Source organism: Podarcis raffonei, chromosome 14 (genome assembly GCF_027172205.1).
Source record: "Podarcis raffonei isolate rPodRaf1 chromosome 14, rPodRaf1.pri, whole genome shotgun sequence".
In the NCBI taxonomy this organism is placed as follows: Eukaryota; Metazoa; Chordata; class Lepidosauria; order Squamata; family Lacertidae; genus Podarcis; species Podarcis raffonei.
In genome coordinates, this window is record NC_070615.1 from 27939181 (window position 1) to 27959037 (window position 19857).

Sequence of the window (19857 nt, forward strand, 5' to 3'; positions counted from 1 at the left end):
CATGATGTGTAATTTGATGGTGTGTTTGGGGTGACCCAATGCAAAAAGCGTGAGGATCCATGAGGATCCGTGCTTCAAAACCACATTTTTGGGCCATGGTATGGCCAGGAAGCCTTGGATCCAAGTTTTTTGTGGTGCAGGCTGTGCCCCTGGCTATGATGTGTGATTTGACGGTGAGTTAGGGGTGGCCCAATACAAAAAGCACGAGGATCTGTGCTTCAAAACGTTTTTGGGCCTGTGTCACCAGGAAGCCGTGAATCCATGATTTTTAGGGTGCATGCTGTGCCCATGGCCATGATATTTTATCTGATGGTGACTTCAGGCTGATCTAGTGCAAAAAGCATAAGGATCCTTGAGGATCTGTGGTTTTTAACCATGTTTTTGCGCCATTGCGGCACCACAAAACAGTGTATGCGTGATTTTTTTAGTTCTGCCTACAGACTAAGATGTGGTCTAGAGAGTATCATGGTAGTTTTATTTTGTTTCAATATAAAAATCATAAGAATTCCTGAGGATCCATGCCTCGGATCCATGTTTTTGTGGTGCTGCAGTGTGGCAAAGTGTTGGATCCACCTTTGTTATAGTCCAGTCTGTATGCGTGCCTTCCAGATGTGCTTTGACACTGCATTTGTTGGAGTTTTTTTTTTAAAGTGGAGGATCCGTGTAGATCCGCCTTTAACCCAGTCCCACTACTGCCATTCAAATGGTGTGCGTGCACTGCATCATGTGATCGATTGTGTGGCAAGGCTTGCCTGGCCCGCCCAATATTTTATTCAAGTTGGCACCCCTGCTCTGAGGAATCAACTGGAAGAATCCCCCTTGCTTCCCACCCCCAAAAACAGAAGAAGTTGTGGCAAGAGTGCTGAGGGAAGTTCCTCATTTGCAGCATTTGATGTAGGCTGAGGCCTCAGAAATAGGCAGGCAAGCATAGGTTTTAACATCATCCTGCAAAGTATAGTTGTTTCTCCTCCAATATTCAGAATGCAGGACAAATCAGAAAATGAGCTTTTGGGATTTGTCTTCCAGCTAACTTGTGGAATGCCCTGGGCACAAGATACCATGATGACAACTTTTAATAGAATTAAACTGAAGGAACCTTACTTCTGCCAAAGATTCACAAAATCTGACCTGGAACAAGGAACAGCTTAGCCTCGTAGGTGCCTGAGGCAGTGAACTGGGGCAGTACTGGACTTATAGTGCTTCTTAGAAGGTAATGGTTGTTACTTCACATCTGTCATAAGCTACAAGCAATCCAGGTTGCCCCAAGGGCAGGCACACAGGAGCACAGTAACTGCCCCCCCCCAGTACAATGAAGCTGAGAGAGTGGTAGAAGGAACTCCTCAACATAAGGCTACAGTCCTTGCGATAATTACCTGGGTTATGTCCCCTTGGGCTTCCTGCTCAGTAGGCAAGCCTAAGAGTGCACATTAACTCTGCTTTTAAAATCACTCAAGGCTTTTCTTCCCTGCCCCTTACCAGAGAAACAGCTCGATGCTTGTGTTACATGTGTTACCTTGAATGAAGCTGTGGAGAGAATATCCTAAATAATTCAAACCAGGAGCAGAGAGGAACTATTATGATGCTGCTCCTACTACTGCCAAGCAGCTGGTGAAGCTGGACCACAGAAAACCAGGGCAAGCCTGAAACCAGGTCCCCTTTCCCTGGTTGGCGAAGGGCACTGCTTTGGCAGGAGAGGGGGCGGGGGCTGAAGTACCTCTGCCCAGCTACTGCTGACGGTATTGCTAGTGAAGAAAACAGCCAGTGGAGAGAACCAGGAGGATGTCTGTGGCTTTCTTCGCAAAGGAGTTTGAAGGATTCTTCATTCTTTTGCAGTTTCAAAAACCTCTGTGGGATGGCAGACCCTCCAGATCACCTGAGAAACTTAACCTGACGGCAACCCCTGTTGCACCCACATCAAATCGTCCATGGCTCAAATCTCAATTTTTCTTTCCCCAACGCATGAGGTGATATGAGGCCTTTAGAGTCATACCTCATGTTACGGACGCTTCAGGTTACATGTTTTCAGGTTGCAGACCGCGGGAAACCTGGAAGTACCAGAACGGGTTACTTCCGGGTTTTGCTGCTCGCGCATGCAAAGTGCTAAATCACGCTTTGCGCATGCGCAGAAGTGCCAAATCATGCCAGCGCCTGTGCAGACGCGGCGCTTCAGGATGCAAACGCTGTGGGGTGCGGACGTGCCTCCATCACGGATTATGTCTGCAACCTGATGTCTTACTCTTTCCTGCAAATGACAGTTCATGCCATGACACCTAGAACCAGCTCCAGGCCCATTTTAAAGTGCAAAGGCAGCTGGTCTGAATTATGAATGTGCTGCAAAGCCCCCATCCTGCCCCCGCTTGGTTTTTAAAAGTAAAACGGGGAGGGTGAGTTTAAAACCCTCAAAAGTATGCCATCTATTAGTACATGGCAAGTGAGTGGTTGCTTTCAAGAGTTTAATGTAAAAGAGGAGGGAGGGGGCTTCAGCCTTCGCTTCTGGGCCTAGCAACACCACAGGACACGGGCTTGGTTGTTCTTCCTTGTGGGAGGGAGGTTGGTCCAAGTGGGAAGGGGTCTGATCATCTTCTCCCTCTGCCTGAGTCACTCTGGAGGTCAGACATATCCCTAAATGGTGATGGGTCCCGTCCCCTCAATTTACATACAGCCTAGTTCAGTTCCCTCCCCATTCGATCAATGCAATATTGAGAAACACACGAAATCAGATTTACCGAAAAAGTCATCTGTATAGTTTCCCATAATCTTTTCATACAGTTTACATTCTTTCCCACATCATATTTACTTACAATAAACGGTGGTCCTGTTTGCCACAGAGGGCAAGAGGAATGGATTGTCAGTAAGGCAATTTCTTCCTACCCCAAGGGAGGGGAGGAGGCCTCAGGAGCTGCAGCCTCAGACCATGAAGGAGCAGCTCCAGAGGGACAGGAAGGCTGTGATTTCCAGCAGCAGGAAATTAAAAAAAGGCAGCCATGCAGCACAAGCAGCTCCGTGACCCCAAGCCTAGGGGTAGTTGGGGAGCCCACCACCCGTCACCACCAGCGCTGCCAAGGTGTGTGGCAGCAGCAGCCCAGCAACACCCTCCTCCAGGTGAGAGTCAGCCAAGAGCACCAAGAGGCTGCAAAACAGCCCCTGGAGCTGCCTTCTGTGCCACAAAATGGTGGCACCAGCCCCTGTGGCTCTGAAGGGTGCCAGCGGCAATCACTGTGGCTCACTCCCCTGGTCCCAGCAGCCCCAAGCCCCCTCCCTCCTGTGCCCTGGTGCCTGTGCCCAGCAGCAGCAACAGCGCAGTGTGCCCAAGCAGGTCGGGAGGGGGCAGCTCTCAGTCCTCCTCCTTCTCGGCAGCTGCAGGAGGGTTGGGCTTGATCAAGCCATAAGCCACGGCCTGCGCCAGGCACTCCTGGGCCACTTGGGCAATCTGGGGCTTGGCCTTGGCCTTGGCCATAACAGACAGGATCTCCATCGTCTCGCTCTCCATCAGCTTCTCGGCCACCTCCTTGTCAGCAGCCACCATGTTCCTCACTACCACCACCCCGCGGTGCTGGAGCTCGGTGCCAGGGCTGAGGAGCAGGGCCTGCAGGATCTCCAGCCAGTGAGTCGTCTGGGGAAAGAGGGTGAGAGGTCAGTTAGCAAGCAGGAAGGAAACCCTGCATCCACCCAGTTCCTGGAGACCCTCCAAAGGTCTGCCATGCCCAGTGGGCAGCTGCTGGGCTCAGCCCACCCTCCAGGCAGTACTCACCACTTGAGGGATGCGGGAGCAGATCTGGGGCAGCAACGAGGTCAAGACGGCCAATGTCCCTGAAGCTGCCCGCTGGAGCCTCTCATCATCCTCCCCGCTGTACAGGACCAGCAGCTTGAGCCGGTCACTGCCCTCCACCAGGAACAGCTCTCCGACCTGCCCAAAAGAAAGATGTGAGTGGAGATAAACCTCCCGGGGCCCCAGCACAGCCAGGTGGCCCAGTACCCCTGCTCACCTCTGGGCTCAGCGCCATGTTGCACATGCACTCAGTGGCTGCCAAGCGGATCATTTCGTGCTCCTCAAACATGTAGCCCTCGATCATGGGCACAGCCTTCTCCTTCACAATCTTCTGCCTGCAGGAGGAGACAGAAGGTAATGGCCCCTGCCTCCAAGGAATGTAACCCTCCCAGAGGACAGGGCTGGGACCCAGGGAGATGCCAGCCTGCCTGCCTGCCTGCCTGTCCAGCCTTACCGGAGCCGCTCACTGGTCCCCGCCAGGTTGGTGAGAGCCATCAGCCCTTCGAAATTCTGCAGGGCACTGCGGTTCAAGTGCAGGAGGCCCACCAGGGGCCGGACCACCTCATAGATCTGCAGGAGGAAAGAGAATAGGCTCAGGGTGGTGGGGAGAGGAAAGGGGAACCCGACCCCCTCCACTGCCTTGCTGTGATGCTGCCCTCACTCCACACTGACCCGTTCGCCCGGAAAAGCCATCTCGGGGGCGGTGGTGATGGTGATCTTAGCCAGGGCCTGCGCAGCCTTCGTCTGCCCTATTTCAGTGCCTTCCAGGGCCAGAGGGATGAGTGCCTAGTGGTGGAATAAAATCCATATTCTGCTTGACTGTGAAAAAGCCTTGATGCCCCAGTGCTGCTGCAGGGCAAAGCCAAACAGGAGAGGGTGTGTATGCATGTGTGAGGCTCACCTTCCCGCCTCCAGCAGCTACCACAGCCCCTCGGTCCTCAGGGTCTTCCACGACAGCCAGGAACACCCTGAAGCACACAATAGCAGGCACTGAATGTGGGACCCAGAACTCTCTCCACACACAAACACACACACACACCACAGCAACTTGAGATTACAGGAAGGCGTCATCTTGGCTCGACCGAATTTTCTGAGCTCTTTGGCTAAACAGAAACCCACAGATAAGAAGGCCAGCATGTCTCCTCTGTGTAGCAGGTCTGGAGGACTTGCCTGTGAACAGCAACTTCAGAGGGCCCAGTAGGGTAGCAAGGAGTGAAAAGGCACCCAGGGCTCAGGGGAAAGGGCAGGCTCAGGCCAGACTCTTCTATTCTACTGCTTCATGTGGGATATGTACAATGCAGTCAAAACCAACAGTTCATTATTGCTAGGTAGGCACTGGGTAAGAGCTGAAACTCAGAAGAGTTTTCTCTCTGTGAGAGACACTCCCACTGTGCTGTGACAGGGGAAGGGCATAGCTGTTTGGGCAAATCTTCTTTTTTCAGCACTTTCCATCAAGCAAGAAATGTGAAGAACATCTGTTGTGTCTGAGCTCCAATGCTCAGACACCATTTTAAACTAGACCAAAATATGTCTTTGAAACTGAATTACCATTTTAAACCTGCCTGAACAAGGCTGCTACTCTTCAACAAATATTCTGAGTGAGCAAATGTTATTTTGACCTTTTACAAGACTTTTTGTGTGATTGTTATTTTAAGGGGGAGAAAATGGAGAAAGACCAGGAGAATCCAGTCTGCCTTAAAGCATCCTGGATTATTTAAACTAAAAGGTTAAAACTAGCCTATATAAGCTTCCCTTTCAAGCTGCAAAGGGATGGCACTCTGCTGAACTCACAAACGTGAGCAAAGGAGGATAATGTCTAATAAATATATCCTCTCCTAGCACCTATGCATATCCTTACACCTCTATCTTACTGTTCTTTCAAAGAGCCCACTGGGGATACCCTCTCCTCTCAGAGGTGTATGATCCAAGGGCAGCTCTTAGAAGCAGAGAAGTTGCCCTGCAATGTCAACAGCAGGCATGTGGCAGGACCAGCTCCCAGCAGCCATGTTTGGCTTCTGCTAGATCAATGATGTTTGGGGCAAGACAGCCAGAGGTATGAAGTCACCTTTCCCCCTAACCTGGGAAGGGTTGGAAGGTCCAGAACCAGCTCACCCTTTCTTGTCAAATGACAAGAAAGGCGATTCTGACTACACATTACTAAGAGCTTTGGGACATTAAAGACCCCTTCCACAGCAGAACGGACTCCCTTGGAAGGTAGCAGACACTCCTTTATTGGAGGTTTCTAAGCAGGGATTGCATGGCCATCCTTCAGGGATTTTTTAACGGTGATACCTGCATTGAATGGGGTTGGGCGTGATGACCCTTTGGGTCCCTTCCCTTCTATGAAACCTCTGCAGGGGTCAAGGCCTGTGGCCTGCTGGCCTCACCTGGAGATCAGCTCTCGGCAGGCGGGGCTCAGGGAGGGGCTTTCACTCTTCACCATGCAGGTGAGCGCTGACACCACACCGGCAGCCAGCAGCTTCCTCACACGTTGGCGCACGAACTCTGGCTTGTCCTGGGCAGGAAGAGATGGAGAGAGAGGATGAGAACAGGCCGTGGGATGCCTATTATCCACCTCCTCCTACCCCTCTCGCTCTCCTTGCTCCATCCACCAGCATCTCACACAATAATTGTGGACTTTGCATCACAAACTTCTAAAACCTTCCCACTCCAACCTCAACTCCCCATTACCCAAAAAACATTCCTGCGGAGGGCAGAGGAGCCAGGCCCAGCCACACACAGCCCAGCCTGCTAGAAGGCTTCCACTGGCCCCCTTAGGGCACTCCTCTCCCCACTCTCACCTTTGGGTGCTTCTCAGGGATGTGTTGCTTGGCGTACTTCGCCAGCTCCACCATCTGGGGGTCAGGCTCCTCTTGGTCGTAGCTGCTGGTGCAATTCACCAGTGTGGAGGCCACCGCAAAGAGGACGCTCCGGTTCTCTGACTGAGGGGAGCAGATGGGTGGCAGGAACAAAGACAAAGAAGCAGAAGAAGGTGGTCAGTCGGGATCTTCATGATTCTTTGGGACCAGGGACCACCACTTGTGCATTTGTTACCTCAAGACTAGGCTACTGCCAGGCAAAGTAAAGTGTGCCTGCCCTTGAGTACTATTCAGAAGCGCCAGCTGATGCAGAACAAGACAGCCCAGCCACAGAACACCAGAAGCTGATCAGAAGTGATCTCTTAATATCTCTGCACCCCTGACGGACTGAGTTGGACAGGTAGGTGGGGCCACCCACCTGTCAATCACCAGATGTAATGGTGATGCTGCACTTTAAAGCCTCAGTTGCCCAACTTCAAAGCACAGCATGGCGCTGTGTGAAAGGCTTTTTGGGAGCTGCACTGCCCTGCTCTTGAAACCTCTGGAAACTGGAGGCTGAAAGAGCAATGCTGGGAGGAGCAGTTTTTCCTGAATGGAATCCACTTTCCCGCCAACTTGAGCAAGGCTGATCAGCTGATGAGAAGCTGGGAACAAGCCTTGCCTCAGCAAAGGAGCAATCCCCTTTAAGCTCTCAAGTTTTCCTTTGAAGCCCCCCCCTTACACCCCCACCTAACATCAGGTGGCCAGGCATGGCTTACCCAAAATGGTGGACCAAGTTTGGCTCACAGACCAGAAGTTGCCAACCCCTGCTCCAGAGCCTGGTCTGGAATTGAAAGCCCTAAAGGGGCTGGGTGGGCCAACTCTACCCCCCTGGGCTGGTCCATCATGTCTCTAGGATGTACAGAGCCCACTGCGGGGAGATATCATCAAAATGCTTCCGCACAAACAAGATATTTGCACACAGAGAAGAGACGTGTTGTGGCAAAGGGTTCTTCGAAACACTCATTTCCTATGTGGAGGAATCCTTTCTTTTTGGGTGCTGTTGGAGTGGGGAAGAATTTCATTGTGTGAAGCTCCAGCTATGGATCTGAAGTGGTACAGTGGAGACACTTCACTGAGACTCAGGAAATTTTGCTATAGAACAGCATTTTACATCTTAAATCTTCAAATATATGAAAGGCTATCACATAGAAGACAGAGCAAGGTGGGTTTCTGCTTCTCCAGTGGTAGGAACCCAAACCAATGGATTCAAATGAGAATGGAACAGACTTTCTCGGAAGGTGGTGGACTCCTGCTTCACTGAAAGTTTTTTTAGCAGAGGCTGCATGGTCATCTGTCAGGGATTTTTAGCTGTAATTGCTGGATTGCAGGGGTTGGACTAGATGACCCTTGGGACCTCTTCCAACTCTACAATTCTAAAAATTACTGGGTACCATATACTACAGCTGGGTTGCTATTCCTAAGCAATGGAAATTCAACATAAACAAGGCAGAGGCTATAAGAGCCTCTGGACATGCCCAGGTGCCCATTCCTCCCACAGGTACCCCACCCACCCACCCACTTTGCCCTCCCTCTTGGAAAAGGACCTCACCCTGGCCAGCCAGAAGAGAGCCTGCAGGGCAGCCTTGTCCTCCAGGAGCTCCTCCTTAACGTCCGCATCCAAGGAGAGGAAGGCCAGTCCCTCAGCTGCCCAGTAGCGGGTGCCGGCATCGATGGCCTCATTGCACAGCCACCTGGAAGCAGGAGAAGGAGAATCGTGATCCCTCCCTAGTGCCTCTACCAGCTGAGACCCTAGTGGGCAAGGAGCATAGGAAGCCCCACCACCCCAGGCTTCATTGGGGGGGCATGGTCTGTTGTGCAGCTGCCAGAGGGACTCATTCTTGTCATCTGTCAGCTCCCACCAGCCCCCAAGATTTTGAGAAAGGGACAGGCAGCCTGACCTCCTTCTAAAGGTGAAGGCAGTCACGTGGCACAGAAGAGGCTAAAGCGCCTGGGACATGGGGGAAGAAAGCAGCGCTCACTCACTTCCGGCACTGCTTGGCCAGCTTCAGGGTAGAGCCTTCCGCAAACTGCTTCATGCTGAAATCTGTGCCCCCCGCCGAGCCCAATTTGCAGAGGCCCTGGAAAGAGAAACCGTGATGTGCCGCAGTTGCCACCTGACCCCAGAACTTCCTTCAATCTGGGAAGATGGAAGAGGAACAGTGTGGGGTCCCACTGCAGCCAGAAAATGGCTCCCTCCTTCTCCAAGATCTGCTGCCTCTTGCTCACCACCAGGGCCCGGATGCGAATGCTGTCGCGCTCGCTGTGCTTGTAGATCTCCTTCAGTAGTGTCACCCCATTGGCAGTGATGAAGGTGGCCCGCTTGGCCTTGTCGGCAGCATGGATCAGGGCCTCCACGGCCACAAGCTGGTCAGCCTCCCGCGACGAGGCGCACAAGGCCAGAATGCTCTCCATGATGCCACTCAGCTCCAGCACCCTGTTCCCAGCCTCGGAGGGGCCTTGCAGGAGACAGGAGGCCGTCTGGATGGCCCGCAATTTCCCAGGGACGCCGTGGTCCTGGAACCAGCCCCTGGGAGGTGAAAGAAAGGCGGCTCATCAGGAGAAGCCAGGAAGCTGCCACAGACATTCCAAAGCTGAAACCCCAAGCTCTGCACCAGAAAGAAGGCTGGAGTCGCAAATCCAAGATCAACCAACGGCACCTTCTGGCAGCAGAAGTCCTCCTCCCACCCACTATTATGTATTTATTTCATAACATCTATATATCACGTGATTGTAGAAAACCTCAAAGTGGTTTATAAAAAGAATAAAACAGTAGGATTATTTGTACAAACAACACATTCTAAAAATTAAAACCAGCAATAAACTAAAAATACGCCAGCATTTTAAATATATGGGTAGGCTTGCCTACACAAAAGTGTTTTCAGTAGACGCCAAAAAGAGTAGAATGAAGGCGCCTGCCTGATATCACCACACTAGAAGATCCATTTCTTATAAATGCAGAACGGGTATTATATGGCACTTGGAACAGTGCCAATTCTGCAGATGGAAGTGGTTGAGTGAGCATATCTGGGTTAAGGCAGTCTCACAGGTAAATTATTAAGGGCTTTGCATACTAATAGTAACCTTCTGAACCTGTCTCAGTAGCAAATCAACTACCAGTACAGACCTCTGAGCACGGGTGCTATATGCTGACAAGTTTTTGCTCCTTTCAGCAATCAAGCTGCAGCATCCTGCGCTAGCTTCAGCTTCCAGATCAGGTGCAAGGGAAGCCCCATATAGAGCACACTGCAATAATCCAGTCTTGAAGCAATCAGTACATGAACTACAGTAACTGGGTCTCTCTGGCCAAGCTGGTGGGCTGTTGTGAAGCTAGTCAGCAACTAAGTGCTGAGCATCACTCCCCACCACTTCATTTGCCCCCCATGCCTTCCCAGCACCCCCTACCAGAAGCAGCAGGGGGCGGCCCCCGAGTCAGTCACAGGCCTACCTGACATAGTCCTCGCAGAGCCGGTGGAAATTCTCCCGCTCCCCATCGCACTTCAGGTCCCCATAGAGCTTGCTGAGGAGGACGGCTGCGCTCATGAGGGTGTTCTCCGTCACCCGCAGGCCCCCAGGACTGTGGCTCACTGTGCCCCCCACCTCCAGGATCTGCTTGAGACCTAGAGAGGACAGACATGCTCACTGGTGCTGGCGAGGGACCCAGGCCAGGAAGAGGAGGGGCTCAGGAATGGGACAGACGTACCCTGGTCAATGACCCAGAGGGTCAGGCAGTTGTTGGGGTCCTTCAGCGACTTCCGGGGCACCACACTGATCAGCAGGTTGAGGATGCTGTCCCGGCCATAGGAGGAAATGCTCTCCCGGGTCAGGGCTTCCAGCAGCTGCTTGAGGAGCAATTTCAGCTCTTTGGATGTATCTACAGGAGCAGAATCAGAGTTGAAGAGATCTGAGCCTCCTCTCTCCAGGCCAGCATTCGCAGCCCAGCTCCACCCAAGGCATCAGCACGAAGATGAGCTTGGCACGACACAAAGTGGATGCTGAGCCCAGCAGGGAGGCACCCAAGAGACTCACCCAAGACCACAGCTTCCTCCTTGCCACGCACATCCCTCTGCAGCCCCTCCTTGAGGGCATCAAACATAACCTGCAGCAGGCTGTAGGTTGCCAGCGAGGCTTGCTCATCCTCCATCTCTAGGATAGCAAAGAGGCGCTGGGGCCCCAGCGCAGCCAGGATCACTGCAGTCTGAAAGAAGGGCAGCATCCACTGAGACTTGGGGAGGAATCCAGGTCTGTCTCTCAAGAACCAGTTACCTCCCCCACATAGCTCAGAGCAGAGCTGGATACCTGCCTAGTAGGCAACTCCACAAGTGCAACTGCGGTTTGTCAGCAGGAACTCTGAGGACCCATAAACTTACCCAAGGAGACAGAGTTCAGGGGCTTTTTTTATACTAGAGGAATATCTAGGTTATCTTGCAGCATGTATTACTTGAGGATTCAACAGTCTTGCTAGCCCTCTGTCCGCCACAGTAAGTGATCATAGAATTGTAGGGTTGGAAGGCACCCAATGGGTCTTCCAGTTCAACCCTCTGAAATGCAGGAGTCACAGCTAAAGTATTCCTGACAGGTGGCCATCCAAACTCTGCTTTAAAACCTCCAATGAAGGAGAGCCCACCACTTGGAGGGTGTCCATTCCAAGAGGTTGAACAACACCAGGCCCTGCAGTATCCCACTTGTCACTGGACAAGGAACTGTTGGAGAGCACCCTTGGTGAATCACTGGTGGTTAGCCAGACTCCAGCAAATAGGAAGCCCAAGGTTTCCTCTCAACACTGGAGCAGCAGAGAGGGAGGGGTGATTCCATCCCCTTCCCCAGCCTGAACTATGGGCAAAAACTCAACTCTGTGCCTGCCAGGAGGATGGGGTGGCAACCTATAAGCAGGTGCAGAGGCAGAGAAAGCCCGGGTGCCTCTGCAGCCCCTCCCTGGCTCTGTGCTGGAGGGGGACAGAAGAGACCACTTGGTTTGCCCCTGACCTCCTGAGGCATTTCAAAGATGCAGTACAAGGTCAGGGACAAGTTCCAGGCACACGCACCCTCAGAGAAGTGGCATGCCCTTGAAGCAACAGGTTCTGGAGAGAGTTTTTTGCATAACCTGTCAGCAAACGGACTGAACCCACCCCCCCCAAAAAAGAGTGAAGCAGCTTTCATCTTAAAAAGTGGACATACCCGAGAACGATGCCCACTGCAAAGGCCAGTGAGGGTTCGCACAGCTGCTAGCACCGTGTCCGCCCGACCTGTATCCAGCAACTGTAGCAGGAGGCGCACCCCGTCGTTCTGGAAAATCTTCTCAGCACCAGGCTCCTCGCGAGCCAAAACAATCAAATTCTGAGCTGCCTGGACAGGAGAAGAGCCAGTTAGCTGGGCTTGCTTTAACTGCTCCCCATCAGGCCACATAGCTGTTGGAAGGGCACAGCCAGAACATAGAGCTGGAGAGGTTTGGAGCAACGGGGGTGGGGATCTCCTCATTGGGCAGAGCTGGGAAGCCTGCAGAGTCCCTCCAGGTGCTGCTGCATTGTAACGCCCATCAACATTAGGATGACTTGATGTTATGAACCGCCCTGTGATTGTTAGATGAAGGGCGGTATACAAATCCCATGAGACAGAATGAATCACTCTTTACTGAGACTGATCGTATTAAAATAAGCACCACCCTAATATATTCTGGTTTTGTCAGTCACAGAAAAGGAAGTTACGGTACAATGACTCAAAGTCCTCCTCCCTTCCTCCCTCAGGTATCCTGGTCCAGGCATCAGAAACCCTCCCTCTGGCTTTTGCCTACAGGCAACTTGGGAAATGCAAAACTTGCATTTTGAAACAGAAAACAGAATTGGAGACTGCCTAATTCTACAACTGCATCCCATATATGTACAGTTGCAGCACACCCAAAGTTGGTCTTCATCAAGGCACATCACACCTCCCACTTGCTTGCTGCTTAGAGGGGTACCTTTTGTTTCTTGTCCAGATCTTTTTCTTCAGGGTCCAGCAGCAACTTAAACATCTGCTCCACTTTGGAGTCTGTGCGGGACATGGCTGTCATCTGAGGCAAACAGGCAGTTGGTGAGAAACCCCACAGTCATACTTCAGAAGCCCAGTACACACCTGAAGCCCAGAATCCTTCCTGGGTGGAGAGCTAGGCTGCCCCACAAGGGAGGCACCTATCCTGGCAATGTCCCTACTGCCCCGATACTTCTCCTACCTTCTCATGCATGCTGCTGCCAAGGTTGCGCAGAGCCTCCTGGAAGGCCTTGTTCTTGGGCTCCAGGCTCACACACCTCTGCAGATCCAGGAGGGCCTGGTCGAAGCGGCCCAGTTTCTGCCGGGCTTGGCTGCGCCGGAAGAGGCTCTTCACGTCATGTCCATCAGCTTCTATGGCTGTGAACAGGCAAGGAAGTATTAAGATGTAGCAAAGAGGCTTCTGCAGAGAAAGAGACTTTTGGAAGGAGAGTAGTCCCCACCACCACCCCTTGCAGCTCACCTTTAGAAGCGTCCAGTTCTGCCTGGACATAGTCCTCCTGCAAAAAAAGAATGCCAGAGAGGCATTGGTGAAAGATGTAAGGGGGGGGTGAGGGGAGAAGAAAATACTCAAGAGGAGCTAAGGCTGAAAATGACAACCCTAACCACCTTTCTGGGGGACATCCGTCAAATCCTAAATTCTCTGCAGGTTACAGGAGGAGAAAAGGCATCAAGCTGGCCTCTCACTATATGGCCACTGTTTTCTCAGTACCTCACAGCCAGACAGCCATGCCCGAGGGCTCCCCTTGACTGTGCATAAAGGCACCTCAGCTTCTAAGGAGCAGTAGGGTGAGAAGAAGTCCACCTAAAGGGGCTCAGCACAGTTAAAATGAGAGAGGCACAGAAACATTGACACTGGGGGCACAGGGAAGCTCTGTGGCCATTTGGGGGAAAACTCACACAATGCCTGCTACCTTCTGATGCGTGCTACGTTCACTTGAGTGTTTTGAGAAGAAAAGAGACGTGGGAATAATCCCTTAAATTTTCCCCAAGTGTCCAGCTTTTCTCCTCCTGCAGAAGTGAGCGGCAGGTAGGCAGGCTGGCAATGCCCCTTGGGGGGCTCCCATAACTCGGGCAACCCTCCCGCTTTCCTCACTTCCCCACTCACCAGCTTGAGGTGGCAGGCGGCGCGGTTGCGGTGGAGGACAGCGCGGTGCGGGTCGGGCTCCTCGCCATCCCCAGGGCAGAGGCTGAGGGCCCGGGTGTAGGCGGCCAGCGCCTCCTCATAGCGGCCTGTCTGGAAGAGCTCGTTGCCCTCCCGGCGGAGCTCCGGGACCTGCGGAGATAAGAGGGGCGGGGTGGATGAGCGATTCGGTTTGGGGGTCAGCTGGGCTCCCACCGCCCACCCCACTCACCGCCGTCTCCTCCATGGCGCGCTCTAGTGACGCCACGCGAGCGCGACAGCCGCTCCCTAGCCGACCCACGTGCTGGCAGCGCCTCCCTTGGAGCGCCCAGCGGAGAAGAGACCGGGCGGCCTGGGAGCAGAGCTGCTCCACCTCCCGCCGCGCCCGCCCCGCATGCCTTCTTGCCGGCTTCCTGTTTCTTGCAGGGACACCTCCCCAGGATTCGTCGGTGGAGGAGGCGGTGGAAGCTGCGCTGGTGGAGGCGGTAGAAGTGAAGGAAGTCGACGGTCATGAGGGCCAGGACGAGGCAGCCGTAGAGCCCCACGCCCAGCAGCGGCCCCAACGGACTCCTGTGGAGGGAAAGCGGGCTCAGACGGAAGGGCGGGAGGCAACACCCCTCTCGCCGCCCCGTCCGTCTATCCCCCCACAGGGGCATCTCACCGGGGCGCGGCTGGCGGAGCAGAAGCCGAGGCATTGCCGCGGATCCTTTCAAATTCGGGCCGTGGGCAGCAGGACTTGAAGCGGCGAGAGGCGGCAGGCAGGCAGCAGTAGGCGTGGGTCGGGGGGTCGGTGAGGCGTGGGCAGTAGAAGCCGGCGTGGTGGAGCCCGGCGGGGTCCAGGTAGCCCTCGCAAAGGTGCACGTTTTGGGTACCAGCTGGAAAGAGGAAGCGATTGGAACAAGCTGGGTGCTCGGGGGGCTGCCCTCCCTGCCGGGGCTCGCGGGAGAATTGCGGAGAGGGGGGAGGATACTGCCACTCCAGCCCGGCTGAAAGCCCACACAGCAGGACCCCGGGGAGGGAGCAGGCGAACCCAGGGAATGCCGTTTCAGCGTCTCTTCGGTCGCATGGCTATAGAGTGGTTGGCAGTCCTGTGGAAGCGGGCTGAACAGCGAGGGAAAGTATCCTAATAAATAAGGCTGCAAAGTCGCGGGCACTTCTGCTAGAGGAGAACCACTTCTTGCCCTGAGCCAGATCAGACCTCAAACAACCAGCACCCAGGGCCCAGGGACATTTGTTTTCCATAAAGAGTAAAGCCAAACCCAGTAAAGACTGAAGGTGACTGGTTCTGTGCTAAGGGATTTGAGGGTACCCAGTTCTGATCAGGCAGATCTGCATTGGCAAGGCACAAAAGTCTGTCTGGTGAAGTTGTCCTTGGGTTGGAAGATGCAAGGAGCTGGGAAAGGTTTTCCTCCTACTGACTGGGAAACTGAGCAGAGCACTTGCAGGCAAACTGGCCTATGAACACAAGCTTAACTCTCTATGTCTCAAACACATTCACGCACGCACTCCCAATTGTCATGCACACAAACACAGGCCCATCATTCCTTGTCAACATGCTTGGATCCTGGGTTGATTCTTTCCTCCAGCTGATGGGACACCCCAGAGCAAGTGGCACCCTGCAAACAGGGCTTTTGCTTAGCTCTAGGATGGCCCTGAAGCCCCTGAGAGTGAGAGTCTTGCTTGAAGCAGATCTCCACATGGGCTGAGAAGCCCCTGGGAGGCTGTAGAGACTGCAATTTCAAAGTGAGGGTTTGGCATGGCAAGTTGGAGCTCCTGGGGGGCTCCTGGGCTACTGGGGAAGGGAGAGAAGGGAAACCAGATGCAGGTACCTGTCCTGAGAAAGGCCAGCAGCAGCAGGCAGGGCAAGAGCAGCATCTTCCCGGCAGCGGCCGCAGTGTTGAAGGCTGAGGCAGCTCTGACTGTCTCCTCCTAGGGAGGGAAAGCAGAGAAACCACACAGAGCTGCCTGGCTCCCGCATCCATTACCGGGTACCATCAAGCACCTCCCTGCGCCATTAGGCCAGGCTGCACTTAACGGCTTGCCTCTGCAGGGACCTTGCCAAGCTGGGGGCAGGGAAGATCCATTAGGGAAGCGACCTGGCTAATGGGAGGGGCCAGAGTTTGGCCTAGTAGTGGGGGGAAACGATGTGGTCAGGAGCCTCCCCAGCGGGGTCTTCAGCTCAGGAGAAAGGCCCAGGGGGCTTTTTACGCCAAGGCAGGCCTCCACTCAGAATCCAGGCACCTGCTGTGTTCAACATCAGGAGAGACAGACAAGCGCTTTCTGGGCAGCGTCCCATATTGGGGGCGGGGGGCAGGCTTCTACAGAACAAACAGCCAAGAATCCAGGAGTACCTCTTGAGTATGGGTTTTACTGGGCTAGATAATATGTATCTACTGTAAGGTTGTAAGAAGAGCCTACTGGATCTAGCCAGCATCCTGTTTTCACAGTGGCCAACCAGGTACCGAACCCTAACCCTGTGGGAAACCCCCAAGCTGTAGGCAACAAAAGTTTGCATTTGGCTTCCTAATAGTGTCACTGGTGTTCTTGGTTGCATTTGTAACACTCAGGGTTTTGTCATTGTCTAGATCTACACCTTTTGATGAGGGTAACTGATGGGTCTCAAACCCTCCATGAGTTAGGGACTTTCCCTGCATGCGAAGACAGGCTCCAGCAGATTGAGCGGATGAGACCAGTTGTGGGTCCAACAGTCAGGAGGCAGTTTCTGCACATGCTGTAGTAGAGGGAGTGAGGGTCAGATGCGGCTCGTCAACCTGGGAAGGTAGCCTACCTAGGAGAAGGAAGACACTGATCCTAAACCTCCACTGCCTTGTGGGATATCTTCAGGACAAGGAAAGGAGTAAACCCTACAAAGAATGAATGGCACCTCGTACACCTGCTTCTGGCAACACTTGCAGCCAAGCTGGTGCCAAATGTATTGTTTTGCTTTCCTTTGGACCACATCAGCAAGGCCGAGAGGGTGGTCTTGTCACCTGGGAGATAAGGACCTCCGTACGTGCTGCCCAGGCTTGTGCTCCGTGGAAGGTCACTTCAGAGCTGCCAATGCAGTGGTTTGACTCTTCAGGAGAGATTATGTGTGGTTCCATTGTTCTGTTTGTGCAATGGAACTTCCCCTCCCTCTGCCTGTGTTGTTCCCTAATGCCGTTCAGAGTGGGGTAGGGATTCTGGAACAGATTTAGGGAGTGCATGGGGAGAAGAAAGGGAGGAGGGAGCTCTGTGATACAACCAGAGATTCTCACACTAATGAACCTACTTTGCTGGATGCTGCCCTATAGAATCAAAGCATTGATTGTGTCCATTAAAAAATATATCCATTATTGTGAAATTTTGGGACATGAAACATTGGGTCAAACTGAAGAAGTAACTGGATATAGAATCCCTTTAGACTCATTCCTGGTTATGTTATTTGAACGTTGTGGGGGGAGCTGCCAAACTGAAGACTGCATTTAAGTGTGAATTATCTACCTGTTGCCTCCCACAGATGTGGGTTGCAGAGGGACCTCCTTTGCTCTGAATAAGCTGACTGAGAAGGAAGGCAATGGAGGACCACTGCTCAGGCTTTGCACACAGACGGTCCCAGGCTCGATCCCTAGTGGTATCTCCCCCGAAAGGTTTTGGGCCATAACCACTCCATACTTCATTTCCAGGAGTTCTGCTCAGATCCTCGTTTCTCATTGACCGCAATCAGAATTAGATTGCATTAATCATTCATAAAGCTGGCACAAGTCCTTTCAGAATGGTTTGTAATTAGGGCTTCATTTTTTCTCTTAATTGGCTGTATTTCTTTTAAGGGTGGGATCTGTGCATGCTTGCCTATGTCCTGTCATACTTCCAGTTAATGATTCAAATGACTTTGCAGTTCTACCTTTTCCACTGCCTGCTACCTGACCTTTTTGTTTTTTCCCTTAAGCTTGAGCTGCTCCCAGGGATTGAATCTGGGACCTTTCAATGTGCAAAGCCGGTTGCTCTGCCCCCAGTTTCCATTCCTTCCTTTTGGAGGTGCATAAAACCCCATGAGGCACATCCTGAGAACTCCTTTACTGCTTTCCCTGCCAGTGGCCTAACCCCTCAGGGCTCTCAGCATGATTTTTCGTAAGGGATGCCCCTCCACACTTCCTGCAGAATTAGCACTTCACTGAGATTGCTCCTGCCTTCTGTTATACTAGGAGTTTAGGGAATAAAGCATGGGATGGGTGCTGTTTCTTTCACCTTTTGAGCAGATTTGCAAGGAGAGAGGAATCCGCTTGCCTGTCTACTGACCGTGGGGCAGGGGCAGGCAGGCTTGAGGCCAAGAAGCTGCTAGCTTGCCAGGCACTGCTCCTTGCAATGAGAGACGGGCTGCTTGACAGGTGCTCCAGTCGACCTGGAAAGCCCTACCTTTGCCCTGCCACCCCTCCTGATCCCCACTTGAGACCCTGCACCACAGGTGTGACCTCTTGCTCCTTCACCCATCCTCCAGGGGCTGCCACCCACCCCACAATGCCTGAGCTCAGAGGTGCCATTCCCCTCTCAAGCATCAAAAAGCAGCCACAGCACATGGAACCAGCCTACCTATCACAGCCCAAGCCTCTCCGCAGCTGATGTCCACATCAGTTTGCTCTCCTCCTGGCCGAGGTCTCTACAAACCCAGGTACAATCTGGTTCTGGCCGCCTTGGTGCCTGCCCCATGAGACACGGATTGCTTCCCCTCACAAAGGGAAGCCGCCTTTTCTGGTTCCTATCCTGGTGTCAGTGCAGCTGTTCTATCCACTGTCCCATTGTGCAGCAAAAAGCAACCATCCAGGAGCCACTAGAGACCATCCAGCTTGTTCAGAGCATCCCCAGGAAGACTCTTCCTGGTGCCGGATCAGTGCTGCAGGTGGAACGTGGCTCTGCAGTGACCAGCATGCCCACTGGATAGAGAGAGTAGCTCTCGGGCGCTGCCTCTGTCCCTTCCTGGGGAGTTGCTTGAGCTTTGGTGATGCTGGTCCCCATGACAACCAGAGGTGCCCTAGAGGCAGGCGCTGCCAAGAGGGGAGGGAACTGGGGCCTGAGATCCCCAGCAAGGGCTGCAGTCTTGGCAGGTGCCCTCTGTGCCTGCAGCCAGAGCAAGGCCCTCCTTAACAGCTGTACCTGGGGGGAAAGAAAGCAGCCAGGGGGATATCCTTCCCACACCTCTCTCCCCTAACCCCAAGTAAACCTAGCCTTTGTTGGAGTAATTAGCCAGTTACTCAAGTGAACTGCCCTGAAACCTCCAGGTATGGAGCAATATATAAATTTGATTAATAATAATAATAACATCCTATGCACTGCTTGGGGTTACAGGGTGTCATTTGGGATTCCCTCATATTGAGCCATAATGGCTAGAGGCAGGAAGGGAGTGGCAGTGCTGAACCCCCACACTGGGCAGAATGGCTTGGGCAAACTGCAGTACGGTAAGTTTTTCCACCTGTAAAGTGGGAATTCCGGCACCCGCTTGACAAATTGTTAAAAACCAGCCGAGAGAGATTTTAAACCACCTGGCTGTACAGACAGCAGTAGACGTGCTCTGTCACTGTCTTGCTTGTTCTCCCACCCCACTCCGCCAATCCCTACCCCCACCTGGCCATCATTTTCTTGGGACAGAGAGAATGGGAGCAAAAAGAAGCAGAGGGGGTTCCCCTTCCCCATCCAGTTTGAAATGGCTGTTCTGGGCTGAACGCTAGCATTTTGCCCTGGAAAAATCATCAAGTGTCCAGCATGCCTTTGCATTCTGAATCCTTCCACTGCAAACTTGAATCGCGAGGTGGGAAGGGAAATTGCCAGCCAAAGTTGCTCTGGATCCAGACACTGACACTCAAGGAGAAGGTCTTCCTGATAAGGCAATGGTACTCATGCACTTTTAATTTTGGAAATTAAGCAGGGAGAGGGGCATGGGCATAGCCAGAATTTTTGTGGGGGGTGGGCAGAACCTTTGCTATGTATTTTTATTGAATTGTATTGATTGGGGGGCAGCTGCCCCCCCCGGCTATGCCCATAGAGAAGGGGCAAGTCTCCTCAAGGATTTGAGAGGGGTCAAGTGGCTCCCTCTGGTCTCACGTCCTCCA

The 19857-nt window shown here is 53.0% G+C and overlaps 1 protein-coding gene across 2 annotated transcripts; it reads right to left on the minus strand.

Annotated features, from left to right (window-relative positions):
• Positions 1-2721: 2721 nt before the first annotated feature.
• On the minus strand, positions 2722-14729 carry UNC45A (unc-45 myosin chaperone A). 2 transcript variants are annotated; one of them, XM_053364702.1, is made up of 21 exons: positions 14436-14729; positions 14173-14344; positions 13760-13927; positions 13115-13151; positions 12836-13011; positions 12584-12676; positions 11806-11973; positions 10657-10825; positions 10331-10501; positions 10076-10247; positions 8857-9157; positions 8614-8708; positions 8180-8321; positions 6571-6711; positions 6157-6284; positions 4671-4737; positions 4442-4555; positions 4224-4339; positions 3987-4104; positions 3752-3907; positions 2722-3613 (listed from the first exon to the last, which is right to left on the minus strand). In XM_053364702.1, the coding sequence occupies exons 2-21, from the start codon at positions 14284-14286 to the stop codon at positions 3335-3337; spliced, it is 2925 nt and encodes a 974-aa protein (XP_053220677.1). In that variant the 5' UTR covers positions 14287-14344; positions 14436-14729; the 3' UTR covers positions 2722-3334. The 2 variants fall into 2 exon arrangements, with proteins under 2 accessions (XP_053220677.1, XP_053220678.1); XM_053364703.1 differs by lacking the exons at positions 14173-14344; positions 14436-14729 and adding an exon at positions 14007-14107.
• Positions 14730-19857: the final 5128 nt, after the last annotated feature.

Excerpts from the sequence above, each read along its gene's own strand:
- UNC45A (XM_053364702.1), bottom strand. The coding sequence starts at position 14,286 with ATGACCGTCGACTTCCTTCACTTCTACCGCCTCCACCAGCGCAGCTTC. Across the intron at positions 13,928-14,172 it reads AACAGGAAGCCGGCAAGAAG|GTCCCGGAGCTCCGCCGGGA; the intron begins GCATGCGGGGCG and ends TTATCTCCGCAG. Across the intron at positions 8,322-8,613 it reads CTGGCCAAGCAGTGCCGGAA|GTGGCTGTGCAATGAGGCCA; the intron begins GTGAGTGAGCGC and ends TCCTGCTTCCAG.